The 27,328-nt window shown below is 38.4% G+C and overlaps 1 protein-coding gene and 1 non-coding gene across 3 annotated transcripts in view; both read right to left on the reverse strand.

Annotated features, from left to right (window-relative positions):
• The window catches only part of DAPP1 (dual adaptor of phosphotyrosine and 3-phosphoinositides 1), a 75,354-nt gene that overhangs the window by 36,111 nt on the left and 11,915 nt on the right, over positions 1 to 27,328 (reverse strand). Inside the window, exons 2-3 of one of the 2 annotated variants that reach the window (XM_066279713.1) lie at positions 16,821 to 16,943; positions 15,140 to 15,273 (exon numbers count right to left, since the gene is read on the reverse strand). In XM_066279713.1, coding sequence (XP_066135810.1) covers positions 15,140 to 15,273; positions 16,821 to 16,943 — 257 coding nt within the window. The remainder of the gene's footprint in view (positions 1 to 15,139; positions 15,274 to 16,820; positions 16,944 to 27,328) is intronic. The other variant, XM_066279714.1, reaches the window with a different exon arrangement.
• On the reverse strand, positions 9,766 to 9,901 carry LOC136307233 (small nucleolar RNA SNORA42/SNORA80 family). Its single transcript, XR_010725895.1, has one exon. It is a non-coding gene; the product is annotated as a small nucleolar RNA SNORA42/SNORA80 family (small nucleolar RNA).

Below are 27,328 nucleotides of genomic sequence, written 5' to 3' on the forward strand. Positions count from 1 at the left end.
GCCCTGAAGAACCAACCCATCTATGAAACCCTTCAGAAAAGCTTTCCTAGACGAGTCGGCATTGATCTAGACCTTAAACAATTAACTAGAAGTCTTCCAGTAGACTTTACAAACCAAACAAGTGCGCTGGGGTACAAGAAGATTTATTCCATTGTCCTTATTTCTTACCAGTTTCAAAACAAACTTGTAACAAATCACTGGCTCTCAAAAAAGTGGATTCACAGTTTCTCTCTACTGCCTCCTACCACCCAATTATTTTAATAAACTACCCCAAGCCTTTGTGCGTATCTTAACATGGGGTGAATATTCACTTCCATCTGAAAGAGGGCGTACCCAGGCTGGAAACAGGCTCCGCCTAGGGGCCAGGCTTTGAGGGCTTGACTGGCCTGTCATTCAGGGACTGAGAGCAGTTCTCACTTTATGCTTCCTACCCAACGTCTGAAGTTCCCCACTTTTGATCCTTCCCTTCCCCCAATCAGTCAATCAGAAACTAGAAACTTTGACAACAAAAAAGTAAGTTAAGGGTTTTTTCCCATTTGCTATGGCTTCAATTTTTTTTATTTTCTATTTCACTAGGGTCATTATAGGCAGAGATTGTACTAGACACTGAGGGAGATTAAAGAACTCAGTAACTCATTAAACAAATATTTACTGAGATCTATGATGTGTCAGGCACTTTCTACATATAACAGCAAACAAAGGAGATATAGCAGCTGCTCTGGGGCAGGGGAAACAGAAAAAAATGGAAAAAGATAATGTTAAGTGAGAAAGCGTTTTGAACCAATTAATAGAACAAGGTAAAGAAATAGAGAGCAAAAAGCATGGTGCTGGGCAAAGGTGATATTTATATGAGAAGTCAGAGAGACTTCTTTAAAAAGGTAATTTGAAAGATTATGAAAAGCATGGACATTGAATTGGAGGAAGAGAAAAACAATGAGGAAAGAAAAATACCTCCTCTGTAATTATAAAATCCCAATAACAATAAACCTACAAACAAAGCCAAACCTTTCTACGGTACTTGAGTACACACAATGTACTCACTGCACAAATACAACTGCAGCCCTAGATACCTGGGTCCAGATAAGGTGCTACTGTAAAATGAAAAGGATCATTGAGACAAGCCAAAAGAGGGCTTCTGATCTTGGCCCCAGTCAAGAATAAGAGACTCTGGTCTCTTCTTTCTGCATCAAGCTTACGTCAGTAGCATTGGGATCACAATGGAAACAGCCTTCACAGTGTTCAGAAGCCAAAACTCCATTCTCGTACATTGTCTGCACTCTCTTTTGTCAATGTGATCCTTTCATAAGAACAAATCTAGTCATATCAAGACAAGTGGCTGGTTACAGTTTTATAGTCATAATGAAAGCAGCAACACCTAAATCAAGAGCAGCCATTGTGCAGGCTCGAAGCTGTGAACAGTCAGTCACACAGATGCCTGATGAATTTGAGGCTGGTGCCTACGTGACCAATCCTAGAGAAAAATCTCCAGCAATGTGCCTGGCATCACCCTGGTTGGTGTCATGAAAAGAGCCAACACTGCCACTCAGTGCCTGTTGAACTTAGACAATTGCTTTAGCTTTTGTTTCCTCCTCTGACAAGTGAGAATAATTACCCTTTTTTCACAAGGCTGTTTTATTTATTTATTATTATTTTGTATTTTTCCAAAGTGAGAGGCAGGGGTGGGGGAGGCAGACAGACAGACTCCCGCATGCGCCCTACCAAGATCCACCCGGCATGCCCACCAGGGGGCTCTGCTCGGCCCCTCTGGGGCGTTGATCCACTGCAATCAGAGCCATTCTAGCACCTGAAGTGGAGGCCATGGAGCCATCCTCAGCGCCTGGGCCAATTTTGCTCCAATGGAATCTTGGCTGCAGGAGAGGAAGAAAGAGAGATAGAGAGAAGGGAGAGGGGGAAGGGAGAGGGGAAAAGGCACAGATGGGCGCTTCTCATGTGTGCCCTGGCCAGGAATAGAACCCAGGACTTCCACCCGCTGGGTCAACGCTCTACCGCTGAGCCAATCAACCAGGACTACAGGGCTGTTTTAAGTACCAATAAAGAAGTGTCTGTGAAAGTATTATATAAATGTTAGATGTTATTATGCCTTGATATTGAATATTTTTTTATTTTTTTTATTTTTTTATTTTTTTAAATCTTTAAATGAAAGTCCAATGTTTGCATCTTTGGGAACATGAATGTTAAGTTATAAAGGACCACTGAGTAACATTCTGTTAAGAATAACAGTGGCATTTGTCTAGTAGTCACTGACTACAGTGCTGAGACCTATCAGTGCCTCTTGAACACTTCTTTCTGAGAGAAGAAGACAGGGGGACTGGAGCCCAGAGACCAAAGCAACTCACAAATTAGAAAGGATGTGAAATCTTGTGCTTAATTTTCAAAGTTGATGTTAAATTTTTATCCTATTCTATATGAAAATATTTTTTAAAGTGTTTTACAAAGATGTACCTACTCAATCCTCTTTTTGCATATAACCAGGCATGCATATCCCACGCATATCTATTGGTTCTATTTTTTTTATTGCTGCTGTAACAAATCACCACAAATGTAGTGACTTAAAGGAACACAGACTTATTATAGTTCTAGAGGTGGAAAATCTGAAATAGGTCTCACTAATTTAAAATCAAGATATTAGAAGGATAGGCTTGCTTTTCTTCTGGAGGCTCTAGAGAAGAATTCATTCCTTTGCCTTTTCTAGCATCTAGAGGCTGCCTGCATTGACTGGTGGCCTCATTCCTCCATCTTTTATGCTAGCAACAGCAGGTCAAGCCTTCCCACGCTGTGTGTCTCTGGCTTTCCCTCTTCTGCCTTTGTCTGTCATATGTAAGGACCCTGTGAATACACTGGGCCCACCTTGACAATGCAGTCTCATCTCCCCATCTCAATGTCAGCTGGTTAACTAATCTTAATTAATTAATTAATCTTGATTAATTTTTAAGCTTAATTTTCTCTTGCCATGTAAACTAACTTGTTCATAGGTCCAGGAAAAGATGTGGGCATCATGGGGCTGGGGGGTGTTATCCTGCCTAACACAGTATCAGTCCCTAGGGGAGCATCGCCATAGGGGCTAGTTGTGCTGCCATGTAAGGATCTCTGGGCCAGTGTTGTTTCACGAGCCTGCACGGCTGTGACCACTTGGTATTATAAAGCAATGGACATATTACCAACCCCCCTGTGAGCCCTTTGGAGTTGGTATAATTCCAAATTTATCTCTGTATCCTTACCTCTTGATAGAGTTTATGACATAATGAAGACTTGATGAGTGAATGAATGAATGTCACAGTAATTCAGGCTTAAGGCAGGAAAGAGCCTGGGATGGACCAGCCTCCAAGGTCCACAACCATCCTGGCCTGGAGCAAGGACAGGACAACTTCAAGTACAGTTCTTTAAATCACCATTGAGGGACCTTAATTCTATTTGAAAAGTCTCTTCTAAAGTTTAACCAATAAAAGCTAAGCTGAAGGAAATGATATTCAGTCAACCAGGAAAGTAAGATTGACTATAATTTGATTTTAACAAGTAAAACTAGAAATGAGATTAGACTGAATGGTGGAATGAGAAAATCATAAACTACTTATAAAATGGGAACCTGCCCTGATAAAAATCTGGCCTTATAAAAAACAGGTCTCTTTAGTTGACCATTCTGTCCAAGGAAGAGCCAATATACAGACTTCTTGGCATGTCTTCTAGGCTTAAGGTGATTTTCCCTTCTGTAGAGATTGTCCCATCCTAATACAGAAGTAGATCCTCATAGACCCTGGCCTTCCCCCTAACCACCTCACCTGGGCTGCACTCACTAGACTCACTTTCTGGAGATTTGCTGAACTACTTCTCTGGAGATAAGATCCACTAACTTCAGTTTTTGAACAACATGAAGGAAACTACTGTTTCCTACCTTTGACCTGAATCCTGGTTTCAGAAACACTCAGTGGAGATATATATTGAGTGATCAGAGAAGGACCAAGGCAGGCATTTCAATTTGCTTAAAGCTTCAGAGTTGTCATGATCACTGAGCTGATCCCTTATTGTTGTTCAACCTGTCCTTAAATTCTGGAAGGGAATACTAATATCCTTCCAAAAAATTCTATTCCTCTCCTTATACCTTTCTTTTATTTTCAGTTCAGCTTGTCAAGGTAGGTTTCTGTGATTTTCAATAAAAAAAACATAATTAAGCCACTACAAACTTAATATAATTTCCACTCAAAGTTCAAGATAGTGGTTTGGCACCAAAGGAGAACTCTAGGTTAAAAGATTCAAAACAAATGAACTCCAGGACTTGGTTGGAAGATTCAGATATAAGACAACAAGAGGCAAGGCTGGTAGAAGGAGAAGAGAGAGGAAGATCAGTAACCACAGGTCTTGGAAACCTGGCTGCTAGTTTCACTTCAGTTTCTGAACTATATGGAGACTGTTGTTTCCTGCTTTTGACTGAAGCTTGGTTTCAGAAATGTTTGGTAGAGGTTCATTTTTGAGGTGATCAGAGCAGGATGGGGGCGGCATTTCAATTTGCTTTGACTGAACTAGAACTTACAGGATACCTACTATGTAGGTAATACTGTGAGACTGTATTGAAGAACTCATCTTGTATTCCAGCAAGAAGAATGAGAACAGTCTCGAGCCCCAGGCATCGGTTGGGTATCTGAAACCAAGTGTAGTGCGACAGCACATATCAATCTTGAAAGGGAAACATTTTTTTTTTTTGTATTTTTCTGAAGTTAGAAGCTGGGAGGCAGACAGACTCTCGCATGTGCCTGACCAGGATCCACCTGGCATGCCCACCAGGGGGTGATGCTTTGCCCATCTGGGATGTTGCTTCACTGCAATTGGAGCCATTCTAGTACATGAGGTGGAGGCCATGGAGCCGTCCTCAGCGCCCGGGGCCAACTTTGCTTTAATGAAGCTTTGGCTGTGGGAGGGGAAGAGAGAGATAGACAGGAAGGAGAAGAGGAAGGGTGGAGAAGCAGATGGGCACTTCTCCTGTGTGCCCTGGCCGGGAATTGAACTTGGGATTCTACATGCCGGGCCAATACTCTACCGCTGAGCCAACCAGCCAGGGCGGGAAACTTTTGTTTTGAATATTTCTTTTATACACTAAATTTAGTGCTTTATCCATCTGCTTCCCAGCTGGACTGTAAGATGTTTGAGGGCAAGGATGATATCTGATTTATCACTAGATTGTCAGTGACTAACAAGTGTCCAGTTTATAGTTGGCACTCAATATCCATTTGATGAATTATATTAAAATAAGATCAGATCTGTTTATGCTTCATTTTTGACCTCAGGATCAGAAAACAAGTTTTGCAACTAGCTAATGCATAATGGGTTCCTCTGTCTCTTCCCGTCAATGGGAGGTGGCTTTCTAGGGGGCATTTATAGGAATATTCAAAATTTTTCTCTTTTCTTCCTTTTTTTTCTAGGGAAAAAAGATTTTTTTTACTTCATTGGGGTGACATTGGTTAATAAAATTATATAGATTTCAGGTGTACAATTCTATGGACCTTAGCCCATCATAAAATGGTGCTAGCTAAACCATATTCAGGTACACAAGAAGGGACTTAAAGTTTGAAGAAGACAAACATTTGATAAATACAAAATCAGTTGTCCCTAAACTAACTCTTCATAATATACCAAAGAATGCACATCTCTCATAGATAATATTATGGAATGAATTACCACAAATAGTCTTCATTAAATAACAATAATAATGATTATTTTTGGCATTCTGTGAATCATTCTAAAGGTCTTATTTGCCTAATCTCTCTGAATCTTCACTGCAAGGCATGACCTTTTAAGGTATGAACTATTATACCATCAGCTCAATTTTAAAACATGATGAAACTGAAGCTCAGAGAGGTCACATAGCTTGCATGAGGAAACACAGCTGGTGAATGGCAGAGACTGGAGTTGAACTGGGAATTCATGTGTTTCCTCATTCTACCATGCATTGTTCTCAGCTTTGCGTGGTCACCGCTATGGAAACTGTCTGTGGCATGTGAAATGTTGTATTCTATCTATTCTGGGCAAGGGAGCATATGTATAAATCAAAATTCAAAGAAATGTATTTTTTAGAAATATTGCTTCAGGAAAGGAGATGTGAGTTTTTGCCTCAATATTTCTCACCAGGGTTCAGTTTCATCATTGGTAAAGAAGAAATTAAATAGTCTCTGAGATCCCTGCTCATTCTAACATCTGTAAATCTAGTTAAACACACAGGCCCAATTGAGGGGCAAGAAAAATTAGAATGCTTTGTAACTAAATGCATGTCCGGTTCTCCATAGATGTATAATAGTCGCTTGAAATCCTTTTTTTTTTTTTTCCTGATTCTATTTTATCTTTGCACCTCGTTTTTCCTTTCCTCCATCAAACTTTAAATTTTATTTTACCTTCTTCTATTTACGTAGGCTGTTTTCTATCTTTTCTGGAGAGACATGAATGAGATGAGCCAAAGTATTTGGGGAATATTTTTTAGCCAGTATTCTGTGTTTTAAGATTTTCTCTACAATTTCTCAAATGGCAATAAATACGAAGACAGGCATTCAAGTTGATTTACATTCTTTAAAAGCAATGGCTTTATATCACAAACCAAAAATATTATTATAGACTTTAGAGACAGAGCCATAGGGCTGAAATACATGTTGTAACCCAGTCATATCCTGTAAATATCCTATTATATCTTGTGGCAGGGATTCTTCCCATCCAAACCCATTGAAGACCACCAACACTATGCTACAGTGTCGCTGTGAAGGCAGTTCCAGGCAAGAGCAGGGGGAATAGGAAGTGCCTACCCTTTAGAGCTAGGTTAGTCTGGATTCCAACCTCAGTTCTGATGCTTACTAACTATGCAACTTCAGACAAATAACTTAAAATCTTTGAGTTTTGATTTCCTCATTTGAAAACGGTACCACTTTGTATATTGTTGTGGGTGATTCAAAAGATTAAATGATTTGTTATTTGTCACATCTAATAGAAGGCCTAGAACTTGGTAAACATTCAATGTTGGTTTCATTCTCTTCCTTGCTTGTTTTTTCCTTTCTCAAACATACCTCGTTGCAAACTAAGAAATATATATATTTTAGCAAACATAAATTGCAGAAGTGATTCCTGGTCATGGTTTGGCAAAATTCCAAGTTGTCACCAAATTATTTCCAAAAATGTCACACAATTCTCAAATTAAAATAATTTAAACTTAATTATTTAAAAATGTTACCTAAGTAAAATGGCTGGTGTCACAAAATAAAATAACAATTGTAGCAGTTGTAGAGGTTGGGAATCCCCACATCAAAACAAAAAGAGAAGTGGAAATTTGACATTTAAGAAAGAACCAGATAGGATCTTTAAAACTAAGAACCAATTACTATAAAGGGTAAGTGCAAACAAAGCACTTGACTAATACTATAATTTTTCATGCTGTTAAGTGATTAAAGTCACAACATAGTAATTCTTATAATGAATCATATATGACAATTTTATATACATAAGTATTGTAGTAGAAACAAAAGGTAATGGGAAAGGTAATTTTTGTTCTAATGATATTCAGAATTTAACATCAAGAGAATTGTTGTCTATATTTTCAACACTATAAGAAACTTAGCCAATTATAAGAGGATACAGTACAAATTAATAATGGACCAAACATGTATACAAAATCTCAAATTTTTAAGCAGATTTGAGTTGAATTTAGAAGCCAGGTACAAATATGAGAGATGTTTTATATGACATCTTAATATTACAAATGAAAGGCAAACTCTGAATTTAATCTTTACTGAGCATACATACAACACAGAACATCCTTTCAAATTATGCTTTGTATAAACTTCGGAAGTAAACATTAATTGTTAGGAGTCCACAGGTCATGGTATTGCCATGCAAACTGCAATGCGGGTGTTGGTAATGGACTGCTCAATATAAAATATTGTGGATAAATATTATTTTTGATTCTTTTCTGTGTTGGGACATATCCCATAACAAAACTGACAAAAATCCTTCTCATAGTTTATATAATAGTGCAAATATTTTTTCTTTTTTTGTATTTTTCTGAAATGAGAAGCAGGGAGGCAGAGAGACAGACTCCCATGTGCACTTGACCGGGATCCACCTGACAAGCCCACCAGAGGGTGATGCTCTGCTCACCTAGGGCATTGCTACTTTGCAACCAGAGCCATTCTGGTGCCTGAGGTGAGGCCATGGAGCCCAGGCCAATGTGCTGCAATGGAGCTTTGGCTGCTGGAGGGGAAGAGAGAGATAGAGAGAAGGAAGAGGGGGAGGGGTGGAGAAGCAGATGTTCACTTCTGACTGGGAATCAAACCCAGGACATCCATACACTAGGTCAATGCTCTATCACTGAGTCAACTGGCCAGAGTCTAATAGTGCTAATATTTTATAAGTCAGTTGCACGTATGTTAGAAGATAAAAGGGCCATTGAGGAAAGTATAGCAAGAGGGTACATTATATATCTCTATGTTCTGAGTTTCACTCTACCGAAAACATTAAATATAAAGTAAGGCAAAAGTGTAAGGTTGTTGGCTATTTGGTCTTTTTCATTTGCCTTCAGAGGTGATGTCCTCCCTGCCTGTGGTTGAATGTAAGAAGGTTTTTCTTAAGTAAACGTATTCTCCAGACCCTGCCAGGTGAGGCTGGCCTGAGTGGGGTCTGGTTGAGAGGAGTAGCCTGAGATGCCCAAGTCTTGTCTTTCCCACTTTGAAGATCTAGACATGAGAACCCTGGTGATATTTTATCTAACAAAAACTTTAAGAAGAATTTGCACTTCATCTAATGGTGCATAAGAAATCATCAGCCTGGAGGTCTGATCACGGGAAGCCAACACCAGAAGACAATTTTTTTTTCTTTTCACTCAGTAATTAATATTTATTTAAACTTCCGCTAGGTCTTTTTGTGGCTTGATAACACATTTTTTTCTCAGTGCTGAATAATATTCCATTGTCTGGATATGCCAGTTTATTATCCATTCACCTTTAAAGGACATCTTGGTTGCTTCCGAGTCTGACAATTATGAATAAAAATGTTATAAATATTTATATGTAAGTTTTCGTGGGAATAATTTTTCAACTTTTTTGAGTAAATACCAAGGAGCTTGATTGCCAGATTGTATGGTAAAAGTGTGTTTAGTTTTGTAAGGAACTGTCAAATTGTCTTCCAAAATGGCAGTACCATTTTGCATCCCCACGTGCAATGCATGAGAGTTTCTGTTGCTCCATATCCTCACCAGCATTTGGTGTTGTTGGTGTTCCAAATTATGGAACACTGACTATATTATAATAGTGTGTAGTGGTATCTAATTATTTTAATTTGCATTTTCCTGATGACATATGAGGTAGAGCATCTTTTTTCCTTTTTTCTTCTTTTTTCCAAATGGGAGGAGGGGAGATAGAAAGACTTCCACATGTGCCCTGACTGGGATTGACCCAGAAACCCCCAACAAGGCTGATGCTCTGCCCATCTAGGGCCATGCTTGCAATCGAGCTATTTTCAGTGAGGTGGAGGCTCCATGGAGCCATCCTCAGCACCTGGGACCTATGTGCTCAAACCAATAGAGCCATGGTTCCTACCACATGAGTTCCTCCGAGCTGCCATTCAATCGGTCCCAGGAGCTGGGCAGCCCTCTCCGCATTTCCGCTTTTCCTACCAGTCTCAGTGTGGCTTCTTCAGTGTTCCTTGGTTGAAGAGTCCTCTTAGTTTAGTCCAAAGTTGGTTTTTCCAGATAATGGTTCTTCAAAGACAAAATTTTTTAAACACTGTACAACCCCCTTCAGTGCTCACAGCCCACAGATGAGGAGGTTGGGCAATGGTTCGAGGCTGCAGTTTCCTGTGGCATGGGGACACGATGAGAGGCCCGCATAGAAGGGCCTGCCATAATCCATTACCATGCTCCAGAAGCCAATTCTTAAATGAATAAGAATACATCTATTTTTAGGAGATGGCATCCTAGTTTCCATTCACCATTCTTCATAGGTCACAGTGCTGATTTTGTGATTTCTGAGGACCTTCCAGGCTTGAGTCATCATGACTTTGGCTCTTGATCTAGTTTTCTGAAGCCTATTACTTCCAGAGGGACAAAATTAGACACTTATTTGTCATGGGTTTTGTCCCTTATTCCAAGCCTCAGTGTGCCTTCATCTGTCTGGGACAGATAAGGATATTTCATAAAATTAGAAGAATCTAACTTAAGGACTAGAAGCCAGTAAGTCAAGTGCATATCCATTAGCACCAGTGTAAGTTCCCTATTGGATAATGAATAGAACAGAGGAGATGCAGTGGTGAGAATTAAAACTTAACAGTCCTAAGTTTTATTGCAGTAAATAAAATACTTATAGTAATAATAATAGAATAGCAAGCTTTAGCTTTGGAGAAAAATACTTTAAGAGTCAGGATTACAAATCTTTACAATCCTTAAAGCATCAATTACAAACGTTCTTTAGCTAGATTAATGGATTTACTGGGAAATTTAACATTGTCCCAAATTCAATGTCAAGGAGACTTTACTTTCGAACAGTCTTAGGTGATCCTCTAGTCTGGTGATTAGGTCAGTGCAGAAAGGTTCACCTAAAAAACTCTTCATTCACTTTAATCTTAAATTGTTTTGAAATCTGTAGGTAGGCAGAATGGGTACTTTTTCCCTAACTTCAAGAAAGTCCAGGAAAGAACAGAAGGAATGATTAAAGGGGTTGAAAATAGAGTCTTGGAAGAAAGTTTAAAAGAAGAGAGCTGGTCCCAGCCATTTGGCTCAGTGGATAGAGCGTCGGCCCAGTGTGCAGAAGTCTTGGGTTAGATTCCCAGTCAGGGTACACATGAGAAGCAACCCTCTGCTTCTTTTCCCCTTCCTCTCTTCTTTCTTGATTGGTTCAAGTGCCAGCCTCAGGCACTGAGGATAGCTCCATTGATTCGACCGTTGGCCCCTTGCCGGGTTGCCAGGGGGATCATGGTTGGGATGCATGCAGGAGTCTGTTTCTCTATTTCCCTTCTTCTCTTTTAAAAAATAAATAATAATAAGAAAGCTGACTTTGCTTGGAGAAATAAGAGAAGGTGGAAGATAACAATTATAATGAATCTGAAGGCTACAAAGAGTTCTTATTCATAGTCACCCATTCATTCATTCATTCACCCAAAGTGCCAAGTGGTATATCAGAACCTGGGGGTCATCAAGAAGGACAACACTAGAGGTAGACAAATTCTTTGGCTTTGAAAATCTCCCTTTCACTACCAGTGATCAAGAATTGAACAAAACTGAGTGTGGATTGGACACAAGTAGGAAACAAGTCTAAAGTGAAGTGATTTGAAAAGTTGAAATACACCCTGGCCGGATAGCTTGGTTGGTTAGAGCATCGTTCTGAAGTAAAGAGGTTGCCAGTTTGATCCCTGGTCAGGGCACATACAGGAACAGATCGATGTTCCTGTCTCTCTCTCTCTCCCTCCTCTCTCTAAAATCAATAAAAAAATAAACATTAAAAAAAAGAGAGAGAAAAACTGAAATCCTTGCTAAAGTCAAAGTAGCAATGGAAATAAATGCATCCCCATCTATCATTCATTCATGAAAACTATCCTGGCTAAATGGGGAAGTGATTTTCAGGACTTATGGGGAGAATTTCCACCAGAAAAAAAATTATAGCTTCAATTTCTTAGTTTGGAACATTATATTATAGACCTGTGCCGTCAGTAGAAAGTAAGACAAATATTTTGTGGTTTCCACTGTGATTTTCATCTATGCTCCACACTGGTCTGACTCATCTCTATCCAGACCACAGAAATAGAAAAGGAAAAGCCAGTGGTGGCATCTCTTCCCACCATACTAAAGTTAACAAAAAGCCCCCTGGCCATGTTTACCAAGAAAACAGTAACCAGTGGTGTTAATTGTCTTAAATTCCTCTGTGCCGTAGGTTCTTGAAATCGCCCAACTTTTGATTAACTGAGAATTGTCATTTAGGATATGCAAAAATCACAACTCTATATCATAAATATAAGAATAATATTTTATTTTTTTTAAACAGTATGGACAAAAAACTTTGATGATTCAAATACCAAGATAGCCTATTTACTTGTTTTTAACATGAATATTCTGGTTTGACTCTAACAACTCAAATAAGTAAATTTAATATACTGCTCACAAAAAATAGAGGATATTTCAAAATGAATATGAAGTGATAAAAAAAGCATTTGATTTTTTTATTAAACAAGAACATCAAAAAGACAAGCCACAAATCAAAGAAAGTTGTTCAATTATGCAAATGAGATGCAAACCAACTTTTATTTCATTGGTGGAAATGCACCATACAAAAAGCTGAACGTACTGGAGTATCTGCACATTCTCTGATCTCCTAATTTTTGTGAACAGTTGTGGGTTTTTTTAAATTAATTTTACTAGGGTGACATCAATAAATCAGGGTACATATGTTCAAAGAAAACATGTCCAGGTTATGTTGTCAATCAATTATGTGGCATACCCATCACCCAAAGTCAGATTGTCCTCCATCACCTTCTATCTAGTTTTCTTTGTGCCCCTCCCCCTCCCCCTTACCCTCTCTCCCCTCCCCCGTAACCACCACACTCTTGTTAATGTCTCTTAGTCTCGTTTTTATGTCCCACCTACGTATGGAATAATGCAGTTCTTGGTTTTTTCTGATTTACTTATTTCACTTCGTATAATGTTATCAAGATCCGACCATTTTGTTGTAAATGATCCGGTTATCATTTCTTATGGCTGAGTAGTATTCCATAGTGTATATGTGCCACATCTTCTTTATCCAGTCTTCTATTGTAGGGCTTTTTGGTTGTTTCCATGTCTTGGCCACTGTGAACAATGCTGCAATGAACATGGGGCTGCATGTGTCTTTACATATCAATATTTCTGAGTTTTAGGGGTATATACCAAGTAGAGGGATTGCTGGGTCATAAGGTAGTTCTATTTTCAGTTTTTTGAGGAACCACCATACTTTTTTCCATAATGGTTGTACTACTTTACATTCCCACCAACAGTGAATGAGGGTTCCTTTTCCTGCACAACCTCTCCAACATTTGCTATTACCTGTCTTGTTAATAATAGCTAATCTAACAGGTGTGAGGTGGTATCTCATTGCAGTTTTGATTTACATTTCCCTAATAACTAATGAAGATGAGCATCTTTTCATATATCTGTTGGCCATTTGTATTTCTTCCTGGGAGAAGTGTCTGTTCATGTCCTCTTCCCATTTTTTTTTATTGGGTTGTTTGTTTGTTGTTGAGTTTTATGAGTTCTTTGTATATTTTGGATATTAGTCCCTTATCTGAGCTGTTGTTTGAAAATATCATTTCCCATTTAGTTGGCTTTCTGTTTATTTTGTTATCAGTTTCTCTTGCTGAGCAAAAACTTCTTAGTCTGATGTAGTCCCATTCATTTATCTTTGCCTTCACTTCTCTTGCCTTTGGAGTCAAATTCATATAATAAAATGCTCTTTAAAACCAAGGTCCATGAGTTTAGTACCTATGTCTTCTTCTATGTACTTTATTGTTTCAGGTCTTATATTTAGGTCTTTGATCCATTTTGAATTAATTTTAGTACAAGGGGACAAACTAGTCGAGTTTCATTCTTTTGCATGTGACTTCCCAGTTTTCCCAGCACCACTTGTTGAAGAGGCTTTCTTTTCTCCATTGTGTGTTGTTGGCCCCTTTATCAAAAATTATTTGACCATATATATGTGGTTTTATTTCTGGACTTTCTATTCTGTTCCATTGGTCTGACTGTCTATTTTTCTGCCAATCCCATGCTGTTTTGATTGTCGTGGCTCTATAATATAGTTTGAAGTCAGGTATTGTAATGCCCCCAGTTTCATTCTTTTTCCTTAGGATTGCTTTGGCTATTCAGGGTTTTTTATAGTTTTATATAAATCTGATTATTTTTTGTTCCATTTCTTTAAAAATGTAGTTGGAATTTTGATGGGAATTGCATTAAATTTGTATATTGCTTTGGGTAATATGGCCATCTTGATTATATTTATTCTTTCTATCCAAGAACAAAGAATATTCTTCCATCTCATTGTATCTTTTTTGATTTCCCTTAACAATGTTTTGTAGTTTTCATTATATAGGTCCTTTACATTCTTTGTTATGTTTATTCCTAGGTATTTTTTTTGTTGTTGCAAAAAAAGGGGATTATTTTTTTGAGTTCGTTCTCAAATGTTTCATTATTGGCATATAGAAAGGCTATGGATTTTTGTATGTTAATTTTGTATCCTGCGACCTTACTGTATTGGCTTATTGTTTCTAGTAGTCTTTTGTGGATTCTTTGGGATTTTCGATGTATAGGGTCATATCATCTGCAAAAAGTGATACCTTTACTTCTTCTTTTCCGATATGGATGCCTTTTATTTCTTTGTCTTGTCTGATTGCTCTGGCTAGAACCTCTAGCACCACATTAAATAAGAGTGGAGAGAGTGGACAACCCTGTCTTGTTCCTGATTTAAGGGGGAAAGCCTTCAGTTTTGTGCCATTTAATATGATGTTAGCTGATGGTTTATCATAGTTGTTTTTTTTAGCTATATGTAAATACAATTTAAAAACTTATGAGAAACCAAGACAAGACAAACAGAATTTTATGATGAAAGGAAGGAACTGTTCAAGAAAGCAATTGCTAGGCAATATTCTCAATATTTAGTGATTTTTGTGGCTATTTAAATATGAATTTTATTTTTAGAATGCTCAAAATTATCTGTTATAGGTCTTCTCATATGCAAACTATCTGAACCTAAAAATTATGAGGAATCAAAAGTTGTTTTGATCTTTGTTTTTTCTTTGTTTATTGTATATACTATAATAAAGTGAATAGGTCATTTAAAATAAATTGTGTGCTTTTAATCAATCATTTAAGTAACATTCTGACAAAAATTGTCTACTTTGCATAAGCCTATTATTTTCTCTTAAGGATAATACTGGAATACATATAACTATAAATATATATATATAATTTATGAATGTAATATATGGCACAGTAATTGGAAACTGTTTCTAACTATATCCAATTGCATGTCATGTGCACATAATTCAGCAGAAGTGATAACTATTTAATTAAAATTCACTGTTCCTCCTCCATCCTGAAACAGTGTCCCATAGGTCAATTACCTATCTGTTCAGAGCTTACCTGTCTCACTTCCAATCAAAGGCTGATTTGCAAAGTGCTTGACAAAATCCTTCACAGATGAGAATTCATTAAATCCAAATTTAAATGAATATCCAGTATATTCAACATGAAAGTGTTTGACAGAGTCTTTGGCTCTAAAAGAGAAAAAGAAATTAATGTTATTTAATAAATGTATATAATTTTTGAAGGAATATATAGTGTAGTAACCTTAGGTATTAATGTCACCATTAACCCCTCTAAAAACTGAGAATTATGACACAATCATTGAATCAAATGACTTTTTTTTTCTTTGAGAAAGAGAGAGGAGGAAAGAGAGAAAGGGAGAGGGGAATGGAGAGAGAGAGAAACACCAACTCGTTCCATTGGTTGTGCACCCATTGATTGCTTCTCATATGGTCTGCATCCTCAGGATCGAGTAGGTGAGCTGGTGCTCTGGGATGATGCTCTATCCACTGTGCCACTGGCTAAGCCCACTGACATTTTTTAAAAGATGTTTATTGTACTGATTTGAGAGAGAGAGAGAGAAAGAGAGAGAGAGAGAGAGAGAGAGAGAGAGAAAGGAAGGGAAAGACAAGAACATCCATCTGCTCCTGTATATGCCCTGACAGGGGATCAAACCCACAACCTCCGTGTTTTGGGACAATGATCCAAACCAAGTGAGCTATCCGGCCAGGGCCCCACTGACATTTTTAAAGCACACTTTCTTTTAGGGAAGTTAAGAGACAATTCTTCCTGTGCATTCTGTGACTTGTCGAAAAAGTCCTTGAACATTAACTTCCTTAAGGAGTATGAGTTTAAGAAGGGCAGGGAAGAGAGATGATGGAAATGGCAGGCCACATCTTCCCCACATTCTCCTCTGTCTTCAGCCCTCCTCCTTTATTTGTTTGGGAGTCAGTCTGAATTCTGCTTCTTTCACTTAATTAGTTATGTAAGCTCAGCCCTTTGTCTCCCATGCCTGTTCCACTGCCTACTGACTAAAATATCAAATTCCCTACATTATCATTTTGCACCTTATTTTTGGAATGAGGCAGAGCATTAAAGAAATTATATGTAATATATATATTTTTATATTTTACTTGAAGCCCACTATTCCTTCCCTCTCTGTGCAAGGTGTGCTCTAATTTTCACATGCATCAGAAATCAGAACCACCGGGAGGTCTTGTTAAACCTGATTTCTGGCCCTTACTTTCTGAATTCCGCATTCAGTAGGGCCAGCACGGGGCCTGAGAATCTGCCTTCTTACCATAGACTCAGGTGACACTACTGGTCTTGGGAACACACCTTGAGAATTGCTGCTCTAGTCCAGCCAGACCTACAGTTAGTTCTCTTAGGAGTTTCTACTTTGTCCCTTAGCTCATACAGTTCCCTTCAACTGCAACTTCTCCTTTGTTTATTGAGTACAACACAATTTACCACTTCAGATTTCAGTCTTTTCATCAGTCAAGCAAGAGGTTTGATTAAACAATTCATAAAGTCTCTTTCAGCATCTAACATTTTTTACCTGCCAATGGAAGGAGCAAGAATGTTTTTCACAGTCTCACCATTTAGGGCTTGGAATTCTTGGATCTGCGGGTCTACCAGAAACCAGGAGGATTCTGTTATCTGGCTACTTGAGTGCGATGTTAAAGTCAATGTAAGAGATGGAACCATGTTGGATTCATAGAGTTATTAAGCATCCTACCTCACGGAGAGAGAGTAGAGCCCAGTCCTTTCATTGCTGTCCCTCAGAAGGTAGCTACCGTCACATCCATTTGAGAGGAGAAGAGCCTCGGCCGCGTGGCGTGTAAGGTTGCCATGATACCACCTAGGAAGGAGAGAACAGTGTTTTCGCTCGGGCAGACCACGGCATGACTCTTCTTTCATTGGCTGTCCCTCTCAGAGATCACCTCAGCAATATTCCCCACACAGGTAGCCTAGAGAGCAAGCTGTCCTCCAAAACATCAGGACAAGGAAATCACTGGGTTTGGCTAGAGTGGGTAAGAGAGAGAGTGGGCTACTAGCAAAGTGTTATGGGTTGAATTGTGTTCTGAAAATTCATATGTTGATAAGAGTGTGGTGGTTATGGGAGGGAGGGGGGAATGGGAGAGGGAAAGGGGGTAGGAAAGGGCACAAAGAAAACAAGCTAGAAGGTGACAGAGGACAATCTGACTTTGGGTGGTGGGTATGCAACATAATTGAACGACAAGATAACCTGGACTTGTTATCTTTGAATATATGTATCCTGATTTATTGATGTCACCCCATTAAAAAAATAAAATTATTAAAAAAAAAAGAAAGAAAATTCATATGTTGAACCCCTAACTTCCAGAACCTCAGAATGTGGCCTTATTTGTAGATAAGGTCTAAAGCAAATTATGAGGTCATTAGCAAGGCCCCCAATCAATATGACTTGTGTCCTCTTGTTTAAAGGGGTCACTGGAGACAGACTTGCAAATAGGGAGAGTGCCATGTAAAAGTGAAGATGACCATCTACAAGCCAAGGAAGCAGGGCTGGAAAAGATCCCTCCCATGCAGCCCCAGAAGGAATCAACTCCACTGACACCTTGATTTCAGGCTTCTACCCTCCAGAACTGGGAAATAATAAATTTCTTCTGTTTAAGCCACTCGTTTTGTGGTAGCCCTAGCAGACAAATGCTCAAAATCACTTTGTAAACTTCGTAAATTTTTTTAAAGTTTAAGTAAAAGAAAAAACCTGTAAGAATAGTCCTTGGCCATTTTTTTCTTTTTCATTTGTTTTCTCTCTCAGTCTTTCATGCAAGTGTGGTACCACTTTTTGCAGTGTGGAAAGCCACTGAGCTATTGCTAGTGCCCATTGTCATGAGTGAAATGAAGTTCAGTGCAAGGAATTCAGATGTTTTATATGAGATGCAAGCCCCAAGAAATACTGTTTCAAACTGACAAATATCTGAAGAGCTGGGGAAGTCCCAAGGAGATTCAAATTGATCTCTGGGTTAAAAAAAAAAAGGTTTAGAAAAGGTAACATATATTTATGGTACAAGAAAACAATTCCAAATACTTTTCAAAAGAAGTCATAGTAAGAAGAAAGCTTTCTTTCTCACCCTTAATCCTCAGCCCCCCATTCTTTTCCCTGGAGGACACCAATGGTAACCATGCTCCTGTGTTTCCACCCAAGAGATATCCTATGTATTGGGCAAATAAGTTTGTGAAATCTGTATTTTTGGGATTTGCTCACTTTTATTGTTAAAGATGGCCGCTGCTCATGGGATGATGCTCGCAGAAGATACAGCTAATTACCTTTCTGCTCAGGAAGGGGCTTGGTTATGCTAATGTGTGTTGGAGGAGGGATTTTAGTGCTGAAAAGTTTCAAGAAGAAGGAAAAAGGAGGAGCTAGGAGGCAATTTTTGAAGGAGACCACATTGTTGCAGAATGCAGGCAGCCAAGATGGAAACGTGCAGATGGGAACCAGAGGGGACTGAGTGAGCTGGTGGGGGCCTTTAATTCTAGGGAAACTCAGATGTGTCAGTAACTCTGTGAGTGCTGAGTGAGTGGGTTTTGGAGCCCAGTGTGTTTGTGTGCACTTGCCTGCTGAGTGCAAGCTAGAATAAAAGATATGGCCCACACGTTCTTGGCTCTGCAGTTTCATTATGATCTATTCGAATCTAATGCACCTGCCTAGTGGCTGTGACAGAGGCCACGACTACTGGCCATACATTATGCATCTAGAGCAGCAATTTTCATCTGATGTGCCCAATAATTTTTATTTTTATTTATGTATGTATATATTTTAGAGTTTAAGGTGAGAGAGAGTTTATTAGTGAAGCACTGAGACAGAGAGTGGCACTTTTTTTGTAGGCAGGCAGAGCAGCCTACAAGAATTATTAAAACATGCAATACCTGAATATTTAGTCAGGGCAGTGACCTCTTTTCCCTTAGATTGTCAAAAAAAATGACAACAGCCAACATAATGTCTGGTGTGAATGCCCTGATTTGAACCATAAATATATAAGTCATATAATAGAATTGCATCTTACTGGTCACATCAGATAAGCTTGCATCTGATTGGTTAATTCTTTGTATAGAAATGCTTACAAGTACCGGCACCTGAATTATTAAAAAGTCACTTCAGAGCAAAAATAGTTAAGTAATGACTATTATTATTATTGTAAATGAATAAAAATTATACCTATTTTTTGTCAATTCAGTAAAAAAGATATTTTTCAGTGTGACACAGTATTTTTGTAATTAGTTTATGTATGCTATGATATGATAAAGGTTGAAATTGTTGATCTAGAAGCATTCGGATATATGCCCCCTCCCAATTCCATAGAAATAGAGCAGTCTAGCATACTCTTTTCACCTGGTTCTTACTCCCTTAGTAGCTTGGTGGAGATAGTCCACGGTGGTGATTAGGATTGTGGCCTCTGGAGTTGGTTTGTCTGAGTCCCTATCCAGGTGATAACTCTTACTAGTTATACAAGTTACATAACCAATCTGGGCCTCAGTTTTCTCAACTCTAAAATAGGATAAATAATAGTCATACCTATGGGTCAGTTCTCAGCACATTAACATACATAAAATGATCAAAACAGCCCTGGCAAACGGCAAAACTTAATACTCATCAATTGTTAGCATGAAGCCATTGAGATCCACAAAGCCAAAATTTGTGATGTATCCTCTGTGCTGTGATTTTCTTATTGCTCAAATATAATTTGTATTACTTTCAATTTATTTCAGATAACAGAAAGCTAGGTACCAAAGACAATTGCTACTGCAGAGAATCCACAGCCTAGGGCAATAGAGAGGGTGGGGACATGGGAAATTACGCAAATAATGTCAACAATGTCAGTAAATGAAGGACTGTTAATGAGCTGTGTATAGTGTACAAGAATTTCCAGGAAGAGCCTGGATCTGGGCCTGAGGGATCCTGTTGTCACGAGTCACACTGACATCCACTGTGATATCTTTATGGCCTAAATTTTAGCCTGATAAGAAAAACTAAACATAAAACTGTCTGTGAAAGGAAGTTTCTAAATCTACATTTCCTAATGTGCATTTCTTTGGCATATTTCTTCTTTGGGCAGAGATGCCTCTATCCTGCACTAGAAATATATTTGCTAGCTAAAAGCAATTGCAAGGAAAAACATTTTATAAGAAAAGTCATTGAGTTATTTACCCACAAAACAGCTTCATTTGCCCTTGCCAGATAGCTCAGTTGGCTAGAGCATCTTCCCTGATATGCAAAGGTTGCGAGTTCTATCCCCAGTCAGGGTACATACAAAAACAGGTCAATGATTCTGTCTGTCTATCTCTAAAATCAATCAGTAAATTTTTTAAAAAGGGCTTATTCATTAAACTGATTCACAAACTCAAATCTTCTCATTACAAAATGCTTTCAAATGACAATTGGAACCTGAAACTAATACAACGTTGTATGTTGATTATACTTGAATTTTAAAAAAGACAATTGGAGAAATTAAAAGTGAAGCTATAAAAATACTTCAGGTTTGGCTACAACCAAAATTCTAATTATTTTGATAGCTAAAATCTCTACAAATTCAAAAGTTTTTAAATACCTTTTGCAAATAATGAACATTTTAGAAAAGACCAATAGATCTTATATTTGAAACAACAAGACTGGATCAACAAAATTCTAAAACATAAAGGATTTGAATAATGCTTTGGATTCTTTTCAATGAGATCTGAGGTCTGAGTTTAAAGACTTTACAGAATTCTTCTGGTAATTACAACTTGATAGCAGTTTTTGCCAAGAAATTTTTAGGGTAATGTCTTCAATATTAACTATATAACATAAATACATTTTAAAAAATGAATATAAAGCAAAAAGAATCTCACTGTGCTCCAGTTTGGAGCATCTTGTGAATGTTAATTTCTGGGTGGCATCTCTTAGATTTTATGGAGTCCAGAGCCTGGGCAAACCTAACATAGATAGCTACCTATGTATACTTCATGGTGTCTAAGGGGTAATGAGGAGCCTCATTCCCCAAATAGCTCTTCCATAGATGCCTAAACTTCCTCTTTTAATTGTGTTAAGCATTTCTTTCCTAGAAACTTAGGGTGAGCATACTATTTTCCAAGGAAGTGACTATAGATCCAAATAACATTACATTATCTTTTGTAGGAATATGCCCTCCTGTGTCCATGAAGAACTAAATGTTAACAATGCAGGAGATTGAACTTGGTAGTTTCCTCATAATCAACCTTCTCTACCTCTTGTCATTCAGCTTTATAAATCTTCATTTATTAAGCTTCAAATCTGCGCAAAGCATTGCACAAGGCATTGATATTGGGCAGGTCAAAAGGACAAAAATGGAAAAACCTTAGGCTGGGTTCCAGGAGACTATTGATCTAGTCAAGAGAATGAGACAAATACTTTGCAAGCTGAATAGTAGAGAATGAAGCACCCAACGGAGGTTTCAAGAAGAAAAATCAATACCATTCCTGAATTAAGCTAACATTCAAGTAGGCCTTGAAGGACATGTAAGTTATTTTCTGAGGTGTGTATAATATTTTCTAATTATAAAGTATATGCAGTAAAAATTAAAATATATACAGATACAGAAGAGAAAGTGAAAGTCTTTCACACAAGAGGAATTGTGTGTTTTAAGTAAACAATCTCAGTATTAATCAGAAATGCAAATTAAAATGTGCCACTTTCTTTATCCACTGGATTGACCACAGTTGAAAAGTACTGACTATTAGAGAATTTGGGGATTGTGGATATTGTCGTCTACGGTTTGGAGGGGTGTAAGTTGGAGAGCAATTCAGCACACCTAGCGTAACTGAACACACATAGGTGACCAGCAATTCCACTTCTCATGTCTGCCTAGTGGAAGGCTCACACTTAAATAGAAGGAAATGAACACAGGTGTTTCTTGCAGACTGTTTGTGGGAGTAAAAATTTGGAGCGTTGTAAATATCCAGTAACAGTGAGATGACAAAGTTGAGTGCTCATGTGATGAGAATATGTAAAAAGTTAACCAAATGTGTTTGAAAAGGTGTGAGAACATTTTTGGTTGTCAAATGATGAGGACAGGGGATTGGGTGCTACTTCTACTTGGTGAGGAGGGTGCCAGGAGTGCTCAGCATCTTACAAAGAATGATGCAGCTCTGAACGACCGAGAAGTGTTCCACGCAGAACGCCCACTGCACCCTTACTGAGAAACTCCTGAGGGTGTTGTTATATACACACATACAGTAAAAGTTGGTAGATCCCCAAACCTACTAAGTTAGAGGAATTAGTAGCAGGTACAGAATGATACCACTTAGTTGTATAAAACCACACCCTTTCCCCCCAAAACTATACAACACATATATGTGTACATATAAAGATATGCAAACACATAAAATAAAAGTAGACACTAAACTCGTGAGTATGATTTCCTTAATGGAAGGAACCAGGATTGAGGGTGTTGCTAAAGAAAACGTTAGCTTGATCAAATTTTTCTAATTTGGTTTGCTCTAATGAAAAAATAGATTAATATATTTATTTGGTAACTAAAATTTGAAAGTAAAAGAGTCTTTCTTAATCCAACCTCCTGAGATAACCTTATTAATAATTTGTTAATACTTTTTAATTTGTTCAACTACTTTTTATTAAATGTTGTAATTAACTGAGCACTTGGGTGCAGGGTAGGGTGGGATGGAAAGGAATCATCAGAGCAAAGGCCTAGAAGGAAGAGCATGACCGGCATGCAGAGGATCAGAGCAGAGCGCTGCAGGGCGGTGGGAGTGATTCAGCGTGAGCAGCGAAGGGCTGGGTCAGGAGTGGTGAGATGAAACCAGGAGGAGACAGATGCTGTGTTGTACTCGGCACTCAATACCTACAGGTCCTTGCTGCTGTCACACAGGCTGTATTTAATGGGCTTTCGGTGGCTTAATATGCACATCCAACAGCTCATTACATACAGTTCTAATTGCATGGACCTAAATTTCCTGTATTTGAAGCTGTCTTTATGGAAACAACCAAAAAGCCCATCAATAGATGACTGGATAAAGAAGATGTGGCACATATACACTATAGAATACTACTCAGCCATAAGAAATGATGACATCAGATCATTTACAGCAAAATGGTGGGATCTTGATAACATTATACGAAGTGAAATAAGTAAATCAGAAAAAACCAGGAACTGCATTATTCCATACGTAGGTGGGACATAAAAGTGAGACTAAGAGACATTGATAAGAGTGTGGTGGTTACCGGGGGGAGGGAGAAGAAGAGAGGGAAAGGGGGAGGGGGAGGGGCCCAAAGAAAACTAGATAGAAGGTGACAGAGGACAATCTGACTTTGGGTGATGGGTATGCAACATAATTGAACGACAAGATAACCTAGACATGATATCTTTGAATATATGTATCCTGATTTATTGATGTCGCCCCATTAAAAAAATAAAATTAAAAAAAATTATTTTTATTTTGTTATTCTGATTTTTAGGGAAAGAGTCAGATTTTAAGGGACTTGAAGCTTGTAAAATTTAGAAGTCACATTAATATTTAAGATAAAAATAACAAAAAATAAAAAAATAATTACTAGAATGAGGAATCACAAAAGTTACAAATGAAAAAAGGTGATGAATATTACAAGCATCACAAATCTTAGAAAAATGACATTTTTATTTGTTAACACACTCCTATACTTTAAAACATTTTTATTTTTTATTTATTCATTTTAAATAGGAGAAAGAGAGAGAGATAAAGGAGGAGGAGCAGGAAGTATCAACTCCCATATGTGCCTTGACCAGGCAAGCCTGGAGTTTTGAACCCCCGACCTCAGTGTTCTACGTCAATGTTTTATCCACTGGGCCACCACAGGTCAGGCTCTCCTATACCTTTTCCCTCTGTATTTTTGTCTGTATTGTCTTTGATTATTTTTTCATATAATATAATTTTCTACAGAGAGAATGAAACAGTAATTCATTCTCCCACCTAGAATAATTTTTAAGATTGTTGATAGTATAGAAAAGTTATTTTCAACTTTATTGGTAGTGAAGTTTTTAAGATAGTTGGAAAATGTGGGGCCTCCATCAAATTTATTTCAAATATAAGCTGTAAGATTCCAGGGCATTTAAAATGTTCATGTATAAGGGTGAAGAGAATTAAATACTCTTCAAGGTGGCATTTATTAACTACATGCACCAGGAGGGACCTTGAGGCTTAAACTTCATTGGATTCACAGTATACTCATCTCTTGTGATTATAAAAATTGTATAAGATTTTAATTTTTTATTTACTGATTTTAGAGAAAGCAAGAGAAAAAAACCCATCAATTTGTTGTTCCACCTTTTTATGCATTCATCGGTTGATTCTTTTTTTTTAGATTTTTATTTATTCATTCTAGAGAGGAGAGAGGAAAGGGGGAAGGAACAGGAAGCATCATCACCCATATGTTTTGACCAGACAAGCCCAGGGTTTTGAACCAGCAACCTCAGCATTCCAGGTCAACACTTTATCCACTGTGCCACCACAGGTCAGGCCTCATCAGTTGATTCTTGTATGTGCTCTGTCCAGGGTTCAAACCTACAACTTTAGTGTATCTAACCAACTGAGCAACCTGGCCAGAGCTAGAACTTTTTTTTTTTTTTTTTTTTTTTTTTTTCTGAAGCTGGAAACAGGGAGAGACAGTCAGACAGACTCCCGCATGCGCCCGACCGGGATCCACCCGGCACGCCCACCAGGGGCGGTGCTCTGCCCACCAGGGGGCGATGCTCTGCCCATCCTGGGCGTCACCATATTGCGACCAGAGCCACTCTAGCGCCTGAGGCAGAGGCCACAGAGCCATCCCCAGCGCCCGGGCCATCTTTGCTCCAATGGAGCCTTGGCTGCGGGAGGGGAAGAGAGAGACAGAGAGGAGAGCGCGGCGGAGGGGTGGAGAAGCAAACGGGCGCTTCTCCTATGTGCCCTGGCCGGGAATCGAACCCGGGTCCTCCGCACGCTAGGCCGACGCTCTACCGCTGAGCCAACCGGCCAGGGCCGAACTGTTTTTTTTTTTAATTAAACAATAAAAATGTTTAACTTAATAATTAAAAATCACATATAATCTCCCATTGCAACCATCAGTTTGGTTTATAATTCTTCCAATTTTATGTATAGAGTATGAATAAAATCTAAACCCTAACATGACCCCCACCCAATCTTTGTCTACATATTGCTAATGAAAAAAAGCTCACAATTTTATAGGTAAGCTCATTCCATACTTCCATGTTGATGACAGGGAGCTCTTGCCTGTGTTGAATTGCTGTTCCTGCTTTCAACAGATGGTCCAAGAGCTACTTTTTGGTGTGCTTCAACTAAAAAAAAATGACCATTTAAACAAATAGTTAAAAGCATTTAGAATGTATTTCTTCTCTTTTTATCATCTTCAACTTCTCCTTTTCTGACAGTCTTTCAGTACCTTTAGGTCCCAGGGACCTTATCACTCAGAAACCTTATCTCCTTTGACTACTTTCCAAATTCTTACAGTCAGCTTAATGCCAAGGTCTGACATGCAAAAGAGAGCCTCACAGATCTCCCTTCTTCTAGCTGCTGGTTCTCATTAAGGAAACCCCAAGATTGCATTAGTTTCTTGACAGTTGCATCATGCTGCTGATTCACACTAAACCTACTGTTGATTAAATCTTCTAAGTAAGTCATTTTATTTTATTTTTTTCAGTGAGAGGAGGGGAGGCAAAGACAGACTCCTGCATACATCTGGACCAGGATCCACCTGGCAAACCCACTAGAAGGCGATGCTCTGCCCATCTGAAGCATTGCTCCATTGCTCAGCAACCAAGCTCTCTATAGCGCCTGAGGAAGAGGCATGGAGCCATCCTCAGTGCCCAGGGCCAACTATCTCCAATCAAGCCATGGCTGCAGGAGAGGAAGAGAGAGAGAGAGAGAGAGAGAGAGAGAGAGAGACAAGAGGAAGAGGGGTGGAGAAGCAGATGGATGCTTCTCCTGTGTGCCTTCACTGGGAATCAAACCTGGACATCCACATCCACACACCAGGCTGAAGCTGAGCCAACAGGCCAGAACCTACATAAGTCATTTTCCTCTGCTGCTCCATTCGGCCTCTGCCAGCTGCATTTGAAGGGTGATGTCTTTAGAATTAAGTTGAAGAAGAAAACCTTTTACTACTGAGAAATGCAAATTGAAAAGGGAGGCTAAAAAGAAGCTAACTTAGATCTGAACATCCATGCAGTGTCAGTGAGAATTCTGGGGAGAAGGGATGATGCCTTTGTCACCAGTCATTTCCTCAGCTAATCTATCCATTCCAATGACTTTTACTTATTAGCAATGTGACCCACATGAGTAGCAACCTGTTTTCTCTCATTTGTCAAAGTGACTAATAATAATACTTAGTAAAAACTCTCTTATTTTCATATGTTGGAACATAGTCTTTTATAAACTTTTAATGTGATTCTTTAACCTTTGCAGAAAAAATAGGATTCAAGATTTGTTAATTATATATAACATATGAATATGCCAGACATTGTGCCAGCTGCTGAGAATAGTTTAGAATTAAGTTCATTTTCCTAAAACTTAAAAGAAAAAGTTTGGGGCTTCATTTTTCCTGAAGAACTGAAAAAGGGCAAGGCACTACTGTTTATTCCAATACAGTCAAACAATGTTGTATTCTTTGAAAGCCCACACATTGTTATTATTTTGTCTCAAGGCTAATAGAGGCTGCAGAGTAGTTTCTAAACTATATTTGTATTGGGTCTTTGAGATGATCAAAACCAGCAGATGACCTCGAAGGAAACAGCAGCATTATCCCTTCCATGATACAGTAACAAATTAGGAAATACCCACCCACTAAGGAATTTTCATAGCTGTGTCTCAACAACATACAGGAAATAAGCTCAACAACAGAGAAAAAAGACAAGCTAGATCCAGAAAACTGGTTCCCAAATTCAGCCTCTTCTCTCTTTCTTGTGTCCTTTCACGCTGGAACCTGCAGGGAAGTTGGCTCAGCATGTTGGAACCTTCATAAATTCTTATCCCATTGAGTTTTACTGTCTTAATTTGCTGACAGAGGTTTATATCTCCTTTTTGCATTGTCCTTTAAAGGAGATGCTTTTATATATTTTGAATTGGCCAATGGTATAAAAATACATTCATTCTGTATTTATTTCTCTTTCCATATATATATAAACACACACAGCAATACATACAAACATACACAAAAAGTAAAAAAAAAAAATGTTAAAGGAAACACCAGTATTTGATATC

Source organism: Saccopteryx bilineata, chromosome 5, assembly GCF_036850765.1.
Source record: "Saccopteryx bilineata isolate mSacBil1 chromosome 5, mSacBil1_pri_phased_curated, whole genome shotgun sequence".
Taxonomy (NCBI): domain Eukaryota; kingdom Metazoa; phylum Chordata; class Mammalia; order Chiroptera; family Emballonuridae; genus Saccopteryx; species Saccopteryx bilineata.